We start from the raw sequence: 15,482 nt of genomic DNA, 5'->3' as shown, positions 1-15,482 counted from the left end.
AAATTCAATTGTGTTTACAGAGCTCAGCGAACTGTGAATGGTCCTTTTGCTCCAGGGCTGGAAATTACTTCCAAACTTTTTGTGGTGTCACATGATGCAAAGTTGCTCTTCAGTGCTGGACACTGGGATAATAGTATCCAAGTAATGTCACTTACCAAAGGCAAAATTGTCTCACATAACATCCGACATATAGGTAAGAATGAACTTTTCCACAAACCTGCTTCTTCTTCTGTGTTTTCAACTGTGTAGAAGTGGCACATGCTCCTGATATTGGGGGGTACATTCAAGCACCATATAAATTAAATATATTTTCATGTTACATTAGAAGATATTAAACCGAGTTTTATTAAGTTACATGGTAGACATAATGATTTTGTGGCTACATAATAAAAATTTGTCATCATATAATAATGATAAAGACATTATTAACCGGGAGGCAGAGGCAGGTGGAACTCTGTGAGTTTGAGGCCAGCCTGGGCTACCAAGTGAGTTCCAGGAAAGGCGCAAAGGTACACAGAGAAACTCTGTCTCGAAAAACCAAAAAAAAAAAAAAAAAAAAAAAAGACATTATTAACAGTAAAGTATGACAGATAAAATTGCTGAATATATATTAACCTGGTATATCTTAGTATTTCAGGCCTTGGTATAACAATAAAAGTTTTGACAGACGGCGGTGGTGCACGCCTTTAATCCCAGCACTCAGGAGGCAGAGTCAGGCGGATCTCTGTGAGTTCGAGGCCAGCCTGGTCTATAGAGCAAGATCCATGACAGGCACCAAAACTACACAGAGAAACAAAACAAAACAAAACAAATAATAGCAGTTTTTTTCTCAATAAACTTGTTAAATAAGGGTAATGGAGTCTGGTGCTAACTCTACTGGTGTTTTTTTGTTTTTATTTTGTTTAGATAACATTTTTTACATATCATTTTACATATTGACTGCTGTTGTCCCTACCTTCCCCATCATTCAGAAAGGGACAGGCCTCCCATGGGCTTGAACAAAGCATGGCACATCAAAGTTGAGACAGGACCCAGCTCCTCCCCTTGTGTCAAGGCTGAGTGAGATAGTTCAGCATGGGGAACAGGTTCCCAAAAGCCAGCTAAGCGCCAGGACAGGTCCTGATCTCACTGCTAGGAGACTTACAAACAGGCCAAAACTACACAACTGTCACACACACATGCAGAGGGCCTAGGTCAGTTCCATGCAGACTCCCTAACTGTTGGTCCAGAGTCCATGAGCTCCCACGAGCTCAGGTCAGCTATTTCTGTGGGTTACCCCACCATGACCCCCTGGCTCCTACAATCCCCCCTCCCTTTCTTCAAAAGACTCCTGGAGCACAGCCCAGTGTTTAGCTGTGGATCTCTGCATCTGCTTCCATCAGTTATCTCTGATGGAAGTCACCAATCTGATTACATCTACTGGTGATTTCTAAGGTATCACTTAGTGTAGCTGATTATGGAACTATTCTAGAAAATTGGAGGTGGGGGCATGGAGTTTTGTTTGTTTCTTTGTTTTCATTTTTGTTTTTTGAGACAGGGTTTCTCTGTGTAGCCCTGACTATCCTGGATCTCACTCACCCAGGCTGGCCTCAAAGTCACAAAGATCCAAGTGCTGGGATTAAAGGTGTGCACCACCACTGCCCAGTTGGAAACTGCTTATGTTACGAATTTGCAGCATAATATGTACTGTCTTTTGTATTTATTTATTTGTTTGTTTGTTTGTTGTATGTGTATGAGTGTTTTGTCTGCATATTTTTCTGTATATATGTATTGTCTTTTTATTATATGTGAATGAGTGTTTTGTCTGCATGTTTATCTGTATATATGTACTGTCTTTTCTACTTATTTATTTATTGTATGTGAATGAGTGTTTTGTCTGCATGTTTGTCTGTATACCACATGTGTGCAGCACCTGCTGAGTCTAAAGAGGTCAACAGATCCCCTGAGACTGGAGTTATAGATAGTTGTCAGCATTTATATAGGTGCTAGGAATCAAACCTAACTTCTCTGGAAGATAGGCCATAAAATATTAACTGCTATCTGTCAAGCCCCTGTACTGTTTTTTTAAGGATCCATTCCATAAGATAGCAATTTTCAATGGGAGGAGAATATGAATGGGGTGAGGGAGCAGAAAACATAGCTATGGGTCCATTCTCAGGTCTCTGATCCTCCACGATGCTAGCCACTATTAAACACGTAGCACATCACATCTCACCAGAATGAGTGGTCTCAGGGAAGTCTCTCCAGATGACTTCAACCCTGCAGATGTCCTGTTACTCTGGCCTGATGTTTTTTGTTACCTTTTAAATATTTTGTGTATGGGGGCGGGCACACACGCATGTGCACGTAGAAGTTAGAGGACTGCTTGCCGGCGTCTGTCTCTCCTGTGATGTGTGTCCAAAGGGACTAGTGCAGGTCCCCAGTCTCGGCAGAAGCTTCCTTCACGTGCTGAGCCATTTGCCAGCCTGCCTTAGTAATAATTTGAACATTAACTGAGATTGCCCTTAAAGTTCTGTTCTGTCAAAACAGACTCATTTTATTTTATTCTTTCTTCAAACAGACATTGTGACTTGCTTAGCTACAGATTACTGTGGAATACACTTGATTTCTGGTTCCAGGGACACTACATGTATGATATGGCAGATAACACAACAGGTAATAACACCTTTTATGTTCTTGGACTGGGATGACAGGTCTTTCTTTGGTAGTAAATGACATTTTGAAAGTTTTGTATTCTGTTTTCTGAGTTCTGACCTATTTGGAGCACCACTCTTTTCTAGCTTTGTTGTCTGATTCATGGCTTTCCTCTCTAGTAGTTACCAAAAGTGACTCATTGCCAACTTCTCTAGGACACTACTATGATAACATAATGACATTCCTCTATCCTTTCTGGTGGAACTGTAGAAGTTGCAGGTATTCTTCTCTCTGTTGTATTCTTATGACATTGGCTTAGAGAGGATTTTTTTAAATGCTTTCTAAGTTTTCTACCTTGTTAACAGGCTGTCTCACACCTCATTTTCTCTTCTGCCTCTTGTATTTATAATTACAATATTGATAGTTTTGGTGTTTTATAATACATCACCTATGACTCAGAAGAAAGCAAGTATTGTTTACCCAGTCAATTAATTTTTTTCTAGGCTCCCTATTCCTTTCCAATTACCTACTTTTATATGACTGCCAAAGTGTTTTTGCTTTAGTAACTAAATGTTTGTTTAGACAGATTCCTCTTTCATGCTTCCTTTACTTCAATTTTTTCCTCCGATTCTTTTAAATGAGCATTTATTTTTATTAGAACTTTTAGGCAGATGGTTCAGTAGATAAAGTTCTTGCTGCACAAGCATGAGGCCCTGGGTTCAGATCTTCAGCGTCCATGTAACCATAGGGCATATCAGTGTGCCTATAACTCTAGTACCGGGCAGGGGAGCAGATATAGGAGAATCCCAGCAGTTTAGGAGCTAGCCAGCATCGTGGAAATGATAAGCTCCAGGTTCAGTGAGAGATTGTCCTAAAAATTAAGGAAGAGAAGCGATTGAAGATATCATGACATCAGCCCCAGGTTTCCACACATGCATGCACAGCCCCCGCCATACACACGCATTACACATTTTCTCACACAAAACCTTCTTTTAAAATTCTGTAGTAGTCTTACTGAACTTAACTGGGCATGGTGAATGATCACAAACTCAAGGCCTGAGCCTTTTGTTGTTAATTTTTGAGATTCTAACTTAATTACACCATTTCTCCCTTTCCTTTCCTCTGTCCAAACCTTCCCATAAACCCCTCCCCATTATGCGTCATATTTCATGGCCTCTTTTTCATTAATCACTGTTGCATGTATGTATGTACTTGTATATACATACACATTCCTAATATAACCTGTCAAGTCCATATAATGTTACTTGTGTGTGTGTTTTAAGAATTGACTGTGCTGAACAACCAGTTGGTGTGCTCTTCCTGGGAAGGCCGTCTCTCCTCTCCCAGTTTTCCTCAGTTGCCTGTTGTTCTCTGTGTAGGGTTGAGACCCCATCTTTCCCATCCGATCTGGCATGTCCATTGGTGTCATCCTTGTTCGGCTCACGTGTGGGCAGTTGTTGTACTGGTAACATTTAATGGTGTAGCTTCTGTTATCACTAGGAGACACAGTCTCACAGCACACTGCCTGGTCCTCTGGCTCTTACACTCTTTTGCCCCATCTTCTGCAATGATCACTGAGCCTTAGGTGCGGGAGTTGTTTATAGATGTTTTCCTTGGGACTGGGCTCTACAACTCTGCATTTTGATTGGTTGTGGTTTTCTGGAGTAGTCTCTGTCTGTCACAAAGAGAAGTTTCCCTGATGATGGGTGAAGACTTATCTGTGAGTATAGGGACAAACGTTTATAGATTGTTGTTAGGGATCGTGCTGGTTTAGTTAGTGATTGTATATTCTCCTCCAATAACCATGGTAAGGCCTGGGCTTTATGATGACTCCAAGGCTAGTCTGATTTCCATAACAATACTTATCTAAAAAAGAACACAAAGAAAACTTTGTCTCAAAAAAAAAGGAAAGAAAAAGAAACATAAAAAAGAAATTTTATTTAATTAATATTAATTTCCTGGCCTGGAACTCACAGAGATCCGCCTGTCTCTGCCTCCCAAGTGCTGGGATTAAAGGCATGGGCCACCACCGCCCAGCCCATGTATTGACATTTTTATAATTATTTTTACACAGAAATACAAAACACCTTTTCATTATTTCTCTCATACCCTTTTAATGTCTTTGGATAACCCCTTAATCACTTTATTTCCATTTGTGATCTATACTATGCTATATTTACTTCTGAGTGTTTTAATTTTACTCCTATTTTGATACTTTTAGAATAATTTTCATTTCTTACTGACTTTTACTACTGTGAAGGAAAATTGTGCAGTGACATGATTGATTGATGTATTGTTACTCTTTTTTTGTTTCTCCAGACAGGATTTCTCTATGTAGTCCTGGCTGTCCTAGAACTCCCTCTGTAGACCAGGCTGGCCTCAAACTCATAGAGGTCCACCTGCCTCTGCCTCCAGAGTGCTGGGATTAAAGGCGTGAGCCAGCACCACCTGTGACGATGTAAGGTTATCTTATTTTCACTAACTTTACCACATTTTTAAACTCACGGTAATTGACATTTTTGGATTTTTTGACCCTAAGGTGGCTATACCATCATGTGATCTAGAAATAATGGTGACTTTCCCTGTTTTCCAACATATCATTTTATTTGCTTATTTTATTACATTACAGTGGAGGTAGAACATGATAGTGAGCGTGTCTAATTTTGATCGAAAGGGACTCCTCAGTTTTGCCGTTTGACAGTATTTGCTGTTGGTTTTCATCAGGGTTGCATTTTATCTTTAGTTGCCTACCTTTTTTATCTATATTTATATTTAGTTTTCTTCTACCTTTTGGTAACTTTTTAATTTTAATGAAATTTCACACTTACAGAAAAGTTGCAAAAATAATACATTTGTAGCTTTGTCTTAGTATCTTCAGTCTCTGTCCCATTTCAGTGCCCTTATTTTTCTAACTGATTTAAGTGTTGGAAGTACTTTCTAGTCCGTTGAGCACTTCTGTGTATGTCTTCCAAGAACAGAGAGTTTCTTCTTAAATTTTTTGTTATGATTATTTATTTACCTGTGTGTGGGTGATGTGCACATGCCATGGTGACTATGTGGAGGTCAAACAACTTTTAGGGATCAGTTCTCTTCTTCCACCATGGGTGGTTCTGGGGACCAAACTTAGGGCATCATGCTTGGTGGCAAGTACCTTTACCTACAGGTCCATCTTGATAGCCCTAAAAGTCATTCTTCCACCACAGTGCAGTTCCTAAAATGAGAATGCTTAACATTTGTACAGTGCTCTTACCTGACCCGCAGTGTATGTTCTCACTTTATCAGTGTTACCAGTAGTGTCCTCTAGAATTGTTTTTCTATAAGTACTTTCAGAGTTTCCTTTTTCTAAATGCAGTAAGTTACAAAATTTCTTAGATTTGAACTGCCTTGAATTCATATAAAACATTAATACTACTTATTTTTTTTATTTTTAGTACTACTTATTTTTATTGATACCACATTTTGCTGTTGTATTTTATTTGCTAATACTATAAGTTTTTTTAAACAAGGCCTCGCTTTTTTCTGTATTCTTAAATAAAAGATTGATTTTTGTTTTATCATTACCATGTTTAATATTTGAAAATGCAACCTTTTTTTTAAATGAATTTAATGTTTCTTCTTTCACTTGAATTGTAAAGTTTTCTGTTACTTTAATTACTTGATACAGGAGTGATTTTATTTGTAAATATTAAGTATATAGGGGAAATCACATGTATCTCAGGGAGTAGAATTTACAGGCGAATTTGTGTGTAATATAGAAACAGAGGTTCTAGACAGACTTACCTAAAATAAATATGAATAAAACAATATGACACATAACTGACATTCCTTTGAATATAGAATAAATGTAAACAAGGCAGTTTTAATGACAAAGGCCTTCTAGAGAAATTTTCTTCAATAAATTTGTATTATTAGCCTGCAGTTTCAGCCTGTATGGAAGCTGAGGCAGGAGCATCACAAAGTCAAGGCTTGCCTGACTACAGAGTGATCGTTTAAAGTCAAACTGAGTAACTTAGTAATATACTTATGTTTCAAAAATCATTTTTTAAAGACTGAGGACATAGCTCAGTGTTACAGCATCTGCATAGCATGCCTAAAGTCCTAATGAATGTTTAAAGCATCGTTAGTGATGGTGCACAATTAGATTTCTAGCAAGAGGATTGCTGGACAGCCAGCCAGGCTATGTGAAAACAGCTCCAGACTCAGTGAGAGACCCTGTCTGTCTCAAGGGAGTAAGGCTACTGTGCATGCATACATACGAAATTAAGAAAAAGGATGATTGCTATAGAAGTTAAAGCCAGGAGCTAGAGATGTGGCTCAGTGATTGACACTTACTGCTGCTTTTCCAGAGGACCCAGGTTTGATTCCCAGCACTCCTATCAGACTGCTCATAGTGCCTGTAACTCTGGCTCCAGGGATCGGGTGCCATCCTCTGACCTCCACAGGCATGCTCACAAGACACACACATATATATAAATAAAATAATAATAAAAATTAAAGGCAAATCAGAATAAATATAATTGAGCTCCCTAAAGTACAGACTCCAGGACAGTGGTTCTCAACCTACCTAATTCTGAAACCCTTTAATACAGTTCCTCATGTTGTGGTGACCCCCAACCATGAAATTATTGCTACTTCATAACTGTAATTTTGCCACTGTTACGAATTGTAATATCTGATATCTGATATGCGATTCCCAAAGGGGTTGTGACCCCACAGATTGAGAACTGCTGCTCTAAGAAGTATTCATGTATATAAAATGTTTATTTGAATTTAAGGAAGAATAAATTTGTAGATTAAAAGGGCAAATATCTTGGAAAAATTAATCTAAGAAGTCAGCATTGATACCATTTCATTTAAGTCTTGGGCTGAGTATTAGTGTGAGTGAACTCAGTGGTTCTAACTACCTGTCATACTACTTTGTTAAGAGGAAGTTTGAATACAGTATAAACTTGGTTACAAAAAAAAACAAAAACAAGAGGCTTGGGAGCAGAGGGAACAAATAGCAAGACATCATTTCACCTTTATTTTCTTTTTAATTTTAGGGAGGCTCTCCTGTGGGCTTAGCGTCTAAGCCTTTTCAGATCCTTTACGGACACACGGATGAGATACTGAGTGTGGGCATCAGCACTGAGCTTGACATGGCAGTGTCGGGGTCAAGGGTAAGATTGCACCGTGAAGAAACAATGTTTATCTATAAATTGAGTAACAATGTTTATATTTGAAAAGTTGTTTATGGAAATAGAACTTTTTAATATTTATTGTACGCATTGTTAAAGTAGAGTAATACAGAAAGAATAAACTTAAAAGAGGCTGTGTTGTATTTGGGGATCTTACTGGCTTACTAGTTAAGGAAGATGGCACTCTACAAGATACAATACTACTTACAATTCAAGATTAGGGTGTTACCTAAAGCATGTAAGTCCTTTATGGGATAATTATCTCCTCAGTTTCTTTCCCACTTTTCTTTATCCAGCCACTTTGCCCTTTCTTTTTTGTTTGGTGTTTTTCATTCTCTGGCATTTCCTGTGTGTAGGACGGCACTGTGATTATACATACCATTCAGAAAGGTCAATACATGAGGACGTTACGACCGCCTTGTGAGAGTTCTCTGTTCCTGACCATTCCCGGTTTGGCCATATCTTGGGAAGGACACATTGTCATCTATTCCAGCTTGGAAGAAAAGTCCTCCCTCAAGGTATGTAGCACTTCTTTGCAGTAGGTGCAGGCCATCACTCATGTCTCCCTCTCCCCGCCACTGCAGAGGCAGCTTGAGTAAGGAAATTCCTATGGCGTAATTGTTCTTTCTCACTGTTAGATAAACTTCTGCTACAGTCTCGTCCTCATATTTTATTTTATTTTATTTCAGAGATTTCTTTTGGCCTAATATTATATATGGTTTCAAACGTAATATCTTATAGCTAAGGATCTAACTTGGTTGGTAGACTGCTTGCCTTACAAGCCTGGAGCCCTAAGTTAAACCCCCAACCCCACGTACATAGCAATTTAAAAGCATTTTTTCTAAATATATTTTAGTTTTTCAAGACAAGGTTTCTCTGTGTAGCCCTGGCTGTCCTGGAACTCACTCTGTAGACCAGGCTGGACTCAAACTTAGAGATCTGCCTGCCTCTGCCTCCTGGGTGCTGGGATGAAAGGTGTGCACCACCACCGCCCAGCAAAAAACCTAATTTTTGATATGAGGAATGTCATGAGCTTTAAGTAGCAGTGATAGCCAGCATAAGTTCTTTTGTGGGTAAGTCAGTGTAGAAATAAACTTGAACTCTATATATTCATTTCCTTTTAGTAATAAAGCTTTTAAGTATCAGGAGCATCTTTTTTAGGAATGTGGAATATTTTTGGACTGGAGAATATTTTAACTCTTTTATTTAACTCTTAGTTGTTTTCCATGGCAATATGACTTGAAGTCAATCTGATATTGTCTGTATCCTTTTTCTTTAAATACAGCCATGTTTTTGTTCCAAAAATCTTACTAATTATGTTAGTTTTAACTGACAATTTAAAAACTCAGCTTTTATTCAAAATCCTTAAAGTTTCCTAACTCTTTATAGGATAAGAACATGTTACATGTGTTTTCTGTAAATGGAAGGTATCTGGGGTCTCAAGTCCTGAATGAGCAAATATCAGACATGTGCATAATTGGAGAACATGTCATCACTGGCAGCTTACAAGGGTTCCTGTCTGTAAGAGAGCTTCACGGGTAAGAAATTAAAATGTTCAAACTGTCTGAAGAAGAGGTAGCAGTAGGGGCTGGGAAGGTGGTTCAGTGGTGACAGTGCTTGCTCTGTAATATGAAGATGTGGGTTCACACACACACACACACACACACACACACACACACACACACACACACAAGCACAGTCATAATGTGAGCAGCTTACAATTTCAGAGGTTCAGTCCATTATCATCATGGCAGGGAGCATGGCAGTGTGCAGGCAGACATGGTGCTGGGGGAGTAGCTGAGAGTCCTTGCAGGCAAGAAGAAGTTGACTGAGATACTGGGTGGTGTCCTGAGCATAGGAAACCTCAAAGCCCATCCCCCACAGTGACACATTTCCTCCAACAAGGCCATACCCATTCCAGGAAAGCCACATCTCCTAGTAGCGCCACTCCCTGTGAGATTATGGGGGCCAATTACATTCAAACTACCACAGTGATCTTGTCTCATGAAAGATGGAAGGTGAGAGCAGACACCTGATGTTGTCTTCTGAACTCCATGTGTGCACCAGGCATGCACACACTTGCAAGTCACACACACAAAAGAGGCAGCAGTGTTCTGAGCATGCTGGACTATACCTGTAATATCAGCATTTGGAACTCATTACCTATTCCAATGATATCTTTCCTTTTTTAAATCATCCTCGTTTTAAGAGTCTTCTAACAAGAAGATTTGCAAATTAAAAAAACCAGTGGACTCTTAGTTCATATATATATATATACACTTATACATTGGATTCTCTACTTTCTAATCATGAAATAACCACAGGCATTTATTATAATAGACTATCAGACAAAACAAATAGACCTGTTTTATTAACCTCAAAGATTCACACACATGCACTTTCTTTTGGGTCTTTTTACTCACCTTTCACTTATCAGTTGACATAAGAAAAGCATTTAATGAAAGCTTATATTCTCAGTATTGTGGTGTTTAATAATTGACCTTGAAGGGTTGAAGACTCTTTAGAAGTTGCCAGTCAAGTTGGCACATTCAGGAGGATTATGCGTTCAAAGTCAGCCTATCCTGCATAGCAACACCCTATCTCAAACAACAACAAAAAAAAGGAAGTAATGTATGCTGAAGACTAAGAATTGCTAGGATCTGCATAATCAGAGGAGACTTGTTGAAGAGTTAATAGGATTTGAAGTGGAGATGAACTTAGGGAAATTATGAGAAATTGAACTACAGTAGGGGATATGGTAGTGTATGCCTATAAATCTGACATCCGTAAAGTTGGGATGCAGAGCTAGATAATGAAGTTACCTTCCGTGTATAACCTGTGCGTCCATCCTCTATGCATATAACTATGTCTGGTTTTTATCTCTTCTAGTTTGAATCTCAGCGTCACTCCATTAGCCATGCGATTACCTATCCACTGTGTTTCTGTAACCAAAGAGTACAGCCACATTCTTGTAGGCTTAGAAGATGGCAAATTGATTGTAGTCGGTGTTGGCAAGCCAGCCGAGGTAAAATTCAGCATCATGGATTCCTCCTTACTATTATGGGCTCTTTTGGTCCTTTATTCTAGCTGATTCAGAAGTCTCCATTATGATAAACTGAAACATAAATTTGACTTTTCAGAAAGAGCCAAAGTATAAAGTTGTTAATCAGTAGTGTTCATACTATGATAAAATTGAAAGCATGATTGTGGATTGGTATCACTGTGTGAATAAGAAAATTATTTTACTCCAAATCAAGACTCAAGAGTACTGTGCAGATTTGAGGCATAAAAGCTCTTATAGAAAATAAAATACAGGTTCTAACAGTAAGACTAATTTGATTTAATAAATACCAAGCATGACTATATAAAGGCATCATTTTTTTTATCTAGAACTACAAATATCTTGTATCCACATCCTTATTCTCAGTGAGTTTATTATAACGATAAATTTTCTTGGTTAATAGTCTTTCATAGATCTGACATTTGTTCCTCAGAAAACCTAATGGCTGTACTCCAGGTAACTTAGTGCTTCTCCCAGAAAACTTAGTATAGAATTAAATTAGTCATTGCATGTTTTTTTAGACACTCTTAGCTTTTTCTGAGAAATGTAATATGGTATCTGTAGGTGTTTCTTCAAGAGAAGAAATTAGTTGGGTGTGGTAGTGCATACCGGTAATCCCAGTGCTTGGGAGACAGAGGCAGGAGAATCACCACAATTTGGGGGCCAGACTGGTCTACATAGTAAGTTCTAGGCAAGCCAGGCCTATATAGCAAAGTCACTCTGAAAACAACCCCAGGAAAAGGCTGGAGAGATGACACAGCAGCCCAGCATTTGCTGCTCTGCAGGAAGCAGGGGCTCAGTTTCAAGTACTCATAGCACCTCACAACCATCTGTCACTCCAGCTCTAAGGAAACCCACACCCCTTCTGACCTTCACAGGCACCAGACATGCATGTGGTGCACATGCAGGCAAGATACTCATTTACATAAAATAAATATTTAAAAAGAGAGTGAAAACATTTAAACATGTTTTCATTCAACATTGAGTTTAGTCATATTTTCCTGAATTGCACCCATCTTTCTCCTGCTAGTGTGATAATTACATAAAATTCTGCTCACACTTTACTCTTTGAGTACACACCTGTAATCCCTGCTAGTTGGGAGGCTAAGGCCGAAGAATCACAAGTTAAAGGTCTGTGTGCCTACAGGGTGAGCTCAGGGTCAGGCCAAGCAACTAGTGAGACTTTATGTCAAAAAGTACGAAGATGGCTTGGATATAGCTCTGTGCTCTAGAGTCTTTGCCTAACAAGAGGAAGCCTTGAGTTCAGTCTCTTGTACTGCAGTAAATAAGTAGCTTTCGTTATTAATTAAGAATCTTTTAACATGTTAGTGATTTTGCTACCAAAACCTGTTCTGCACTTTACAAACTCAGTGTCAGATATATTGATTTTATGTATCGTAGTTTTTCCTTAACATCTGTTCATTTCTCTGTATTACCTTGAACAGATGCGTTCGGGTCAGCTTTCTCGAAAATTGTGGGGATCTAGCAAGCGGCTCAGCCAGATTTCAGCTGGAGAAACCGAATATAATACTCAAGATCTGAAGTGATTGTTATTTCCACCTTGTGTGATGGAGGCCGGAGCTTCATGTACTGCTTTGTAACTTTAGCTACATCGCTCTACTCTCTGAAAGTCTGAAGTGTTTTAATCCTAAAAATAATTAAGGATCACCACAGTTTGATATCTGTGAAGGTGTAGGTGGAGCTGGACTTTATGGCACATGCCTGTAATGCTAACATTTGAGAGGCTGAGGCAGGTGGATCTAAAGTTCAAGGACAGCCTGGGCTACATAGCAAGGCTTATCCCAAAAATTCAATAAATAAAGAGTAAAAATAAAGTTGTAGATTGTACGAAAGCCGTTTTAAAAGTTTCATCAACAATGAATCAAGTTTTGTTAAGTAGTAGTGAAATTGAATTGAGAAAATGTATTTGATTACATTTGGTAACCCATTCCTAAATCATTCAATCCATTTTTGAAAACAAACTTCTAATATTATATATTGAGATTGAATTCCCTTAATCTAAGTAGCAAAATTGAAGACATTTCCAATAAAGTAGTACAGACAATGGAGAGTTGAGAGATGTGGCTTTTCATGTATTCTTTAGATAATCATTTTCCTGTTTACTTGCCATGATGTTAAAAACATAACCTTTTAGGCATTTGTTGTACAATTGAGTTTTCAAAAGTTGCAAGTCTGCACAATTGGATTAAATATAAATATTGAAATAATACATTAGTTTATTTCCCTACCCCTACTATTTAACATATTATTAATAAAATTATTTAATTGCATTATTATCCTTAAGTAACAGAAATTGAACAGGAAAAAGAAAAACTAGAGATAATTTCTACAAGTGTATTTCATTAATAGTTTATTTAAGCAGAAATGCTAATTGTGGCTGTGGCCAGCCAGTCCTTTGAGTAACATCTGCAGCACAGTTGACATCTGTGAAGTTCAGTATTTTGTAAATTTGTCTTTGTTAAGCAAAAACTGTGCTCTCTTTGTAATTAATCACTTTTACCCTGATGATCATGAGTTGTTGTCGGTAATGTTCTAAAGGTCCTGAAAGATGGGGTGGGACTTCATGATCCAGAGTAGTGGTGTAGGTAAAGTAAGCTGTCTACTGCTTGTCATAGACCCTCGTCAGGATGAGAGCCATTGTGTTAGAGTTTGTTAAATAGTGCTTTATATTTAACGTTTGAAGTAAAAAAGCTGACTGATTTAATTTGGAATTCTAAGTAATTGTTATTTGTTTTTGCAAAATTGACTTCGGAGTTAGGTCAGAGAAGTTTTACAGCTACCAGTATTGGTAATCTGAGATTCCACAGGCTTTGGGGAGGATTTGTGAATCTCTGAAGTTGTACAGAAATTTGTATGTTGAGGCTATTTTCAGGAAAGACTATTGCATGGCTTTCTTAAAATGATCTATGGGCAACAACAAATGACTTTATAATGGTAGCCTTTCAGAATTATATTCTTTTCTATTCTGCTGCTCATACATTTCCTTATACCTAACTGTCTTTTCAGTTGAATCCTGAAGAAATTTTGATTTTCCATTTTTCTTTCTCCTGTTGACCATAGTATCCAGTGGTCTTTTTTCTTTATACTCCCATAAATAAGTTTTAAAAAATTTAGATGTAAAAGATTATGTTTAGAAAAATCTTCCAATATTTTGATTTCTTGTGGGTCAGGATTAGTAAAACACTGCAAAATCACTTTCTGTTTAATCAGTTAAAATTATCTGATTCAGGAAAAAATAGCTATGTTTTAGACAAATAACACTAAAATCAACTGGTACAAAAGTAGAATTTGTGTAAATATATTTCCTTTTTGAAAGACTTCAAGAATTTGTTGGAAGTCTCACAAGTCAGTAGAGGGGATTATGGTATATGAAACATCTCTTCCTTTTGTTTCCCCACCCCACACTCAGGTGCTACAGCCATGGTGCCGTCGGGGCCATCTATTCTCCATAAACATTTTAAGGGAGTTCAAGTCAGAACCAACATGATTGGGTGATTTTTTTTTTTTCTTGGTTTTTGGGGTTTTCGAGACAGGGTTGCTCTGGGTAGTCTTGGCTGTCCTGGAACTCACCCTGTAGATCAGACTGGCCTCAAACTCATAAAGATCCTCCTGCCTCTGCTTGGATTAAAGGTGTGCACCACCACTGCTGGGCAGTGATTAGTTTTCAGTGCATAGTAGAACGCTTGCCTACATTGTTCGAGAGCCTGGGTTTACTTCCTAGCATGGGCAAGAGAGGCAGAGAAAATAGACAGATGCTAACTGACTCTAAATCAAGACTTGGTAAGGGTTTCTTTTTGGCAGTTTATCCACAAATTCCTTGTTCTTGAAACCACTTAATACTGGATTTAGAAATTATTTTATTTATTTAAGAATCACAAAAACTTTGATAATCTGAGAAAAGCAATCCTAAATATATGGTGTTTGACTGTGCTACTTTTTAGTGGGAAACTGAACAAGCATTATTTCTTTTATAACATAAATATGAAGCCTTATTCAGTTTCATAGAGGTCTGGCCCAGACAAGTGTTAGATGTTAAAAGGAGACTTATTCCTGATAATTATTTTCAGATTTAGAAATACCAGCAATATTCTTGAAGAATGAACTTTTTGTTTTGTTTTGTTGTTTTTTGTTTGTTTGTTTGTTTGTTTTTCAAGACAGGTTTCTCAGTATAGCTCTGGCTGTCCAGGAACTCACTCTGTAGACCAGGCTGGCCTCGAACTCAGAGATTTGCCTGACTCTGCCTCCTGAGTGCTGAGATTAAAAGTGTGCACCACCACCACCCAGCCAAGAATGAACTTTTGTGTTAATTAAAATAAGCAAATCTAGTGGAACTATTATCTGGTAGTATATTTCTCATGTAAACAGTAGATCCATGAAATTAAAAGTCGCTAGATAATGTCACTGGGAAGATAAACTTTTACAGAGTGGAGTGTAGATGTTATCCGTAGAGATTTCTATAGTGTATAGTGGAAGAAATTATTAGAATGGATTGATAGCTGGATATTTTAGTTAATGAGTATAAAAATCTCAAGTTGGCTACTGTTGGTGTCAATTCATCTTTTCAGAACTTTTCATCTGCTTTTGTTTCT

The 15,482-nt window shown here is 37.9% G+C and overlaps 1 protein-coding gene across 2 annotated transcripts in view; it reads left to right on the top strand.

The window, feature by feature from the left end:
* Nbeal1 (neurobeachin like 1) overlaps positions 1-13,604 on the top strand; it is a 145,754-nt gene extending 132,150 nt beyond the window's left edge. For both annotated transcript variants that reach the window (XM_059278567.1, XM_059278568.1), the window contains 7 exons: positions 21-193; positions 2,561-2,655; positions 7,677-7,793; positions 8,168-8,329; positions 9,201-9,349; positions 10,701-10,836; positions 12,318-13,604. In XM_059278567.1, the coding sequence (XP_059134550.1) occupies positions 21-193; positions 2,561-2,655; positions 7,677-7,793; positions 8,168-8,329; positions 9,201-9,349; positions 10,701-10,836; positions 12,318-12,419 (934 nt within the window). In that variant the 3' untranslated portion in view covers positions 12,420-13,604. The remainder of the gene's footprint in view (positions 1-20; positions 194-2,560; positions 2,656-7,676; positions 7,794-8,167; positions 8,330-9,200; positions 9,350-10,700; positions 10,837-12,317) is intronic.
* The last annotated feature ends 1,878 nt before the right edge of the window (positions 13,605-15,482 follow it).

The sequence above is a fragment of the Peromyscus eremicus genome, chromosome 13 (genome assembly GCF_949786415.1).
Source record: "Peromyscus eremicus chromosome 13, PerEre_H2_v1, whole genome shotgun sequence".
NCBI classification, from domain to species: Eukaryota; Metazoa; Chordata; class Mammalia; order Rodentia; family Cricetidae; genus Peromyscus; species Peromyscus eremicus.
Note: the sequence above shows the minus strand (reverse complement) of the source record. Positions and strands in the feature narration are given on the sequence as shown.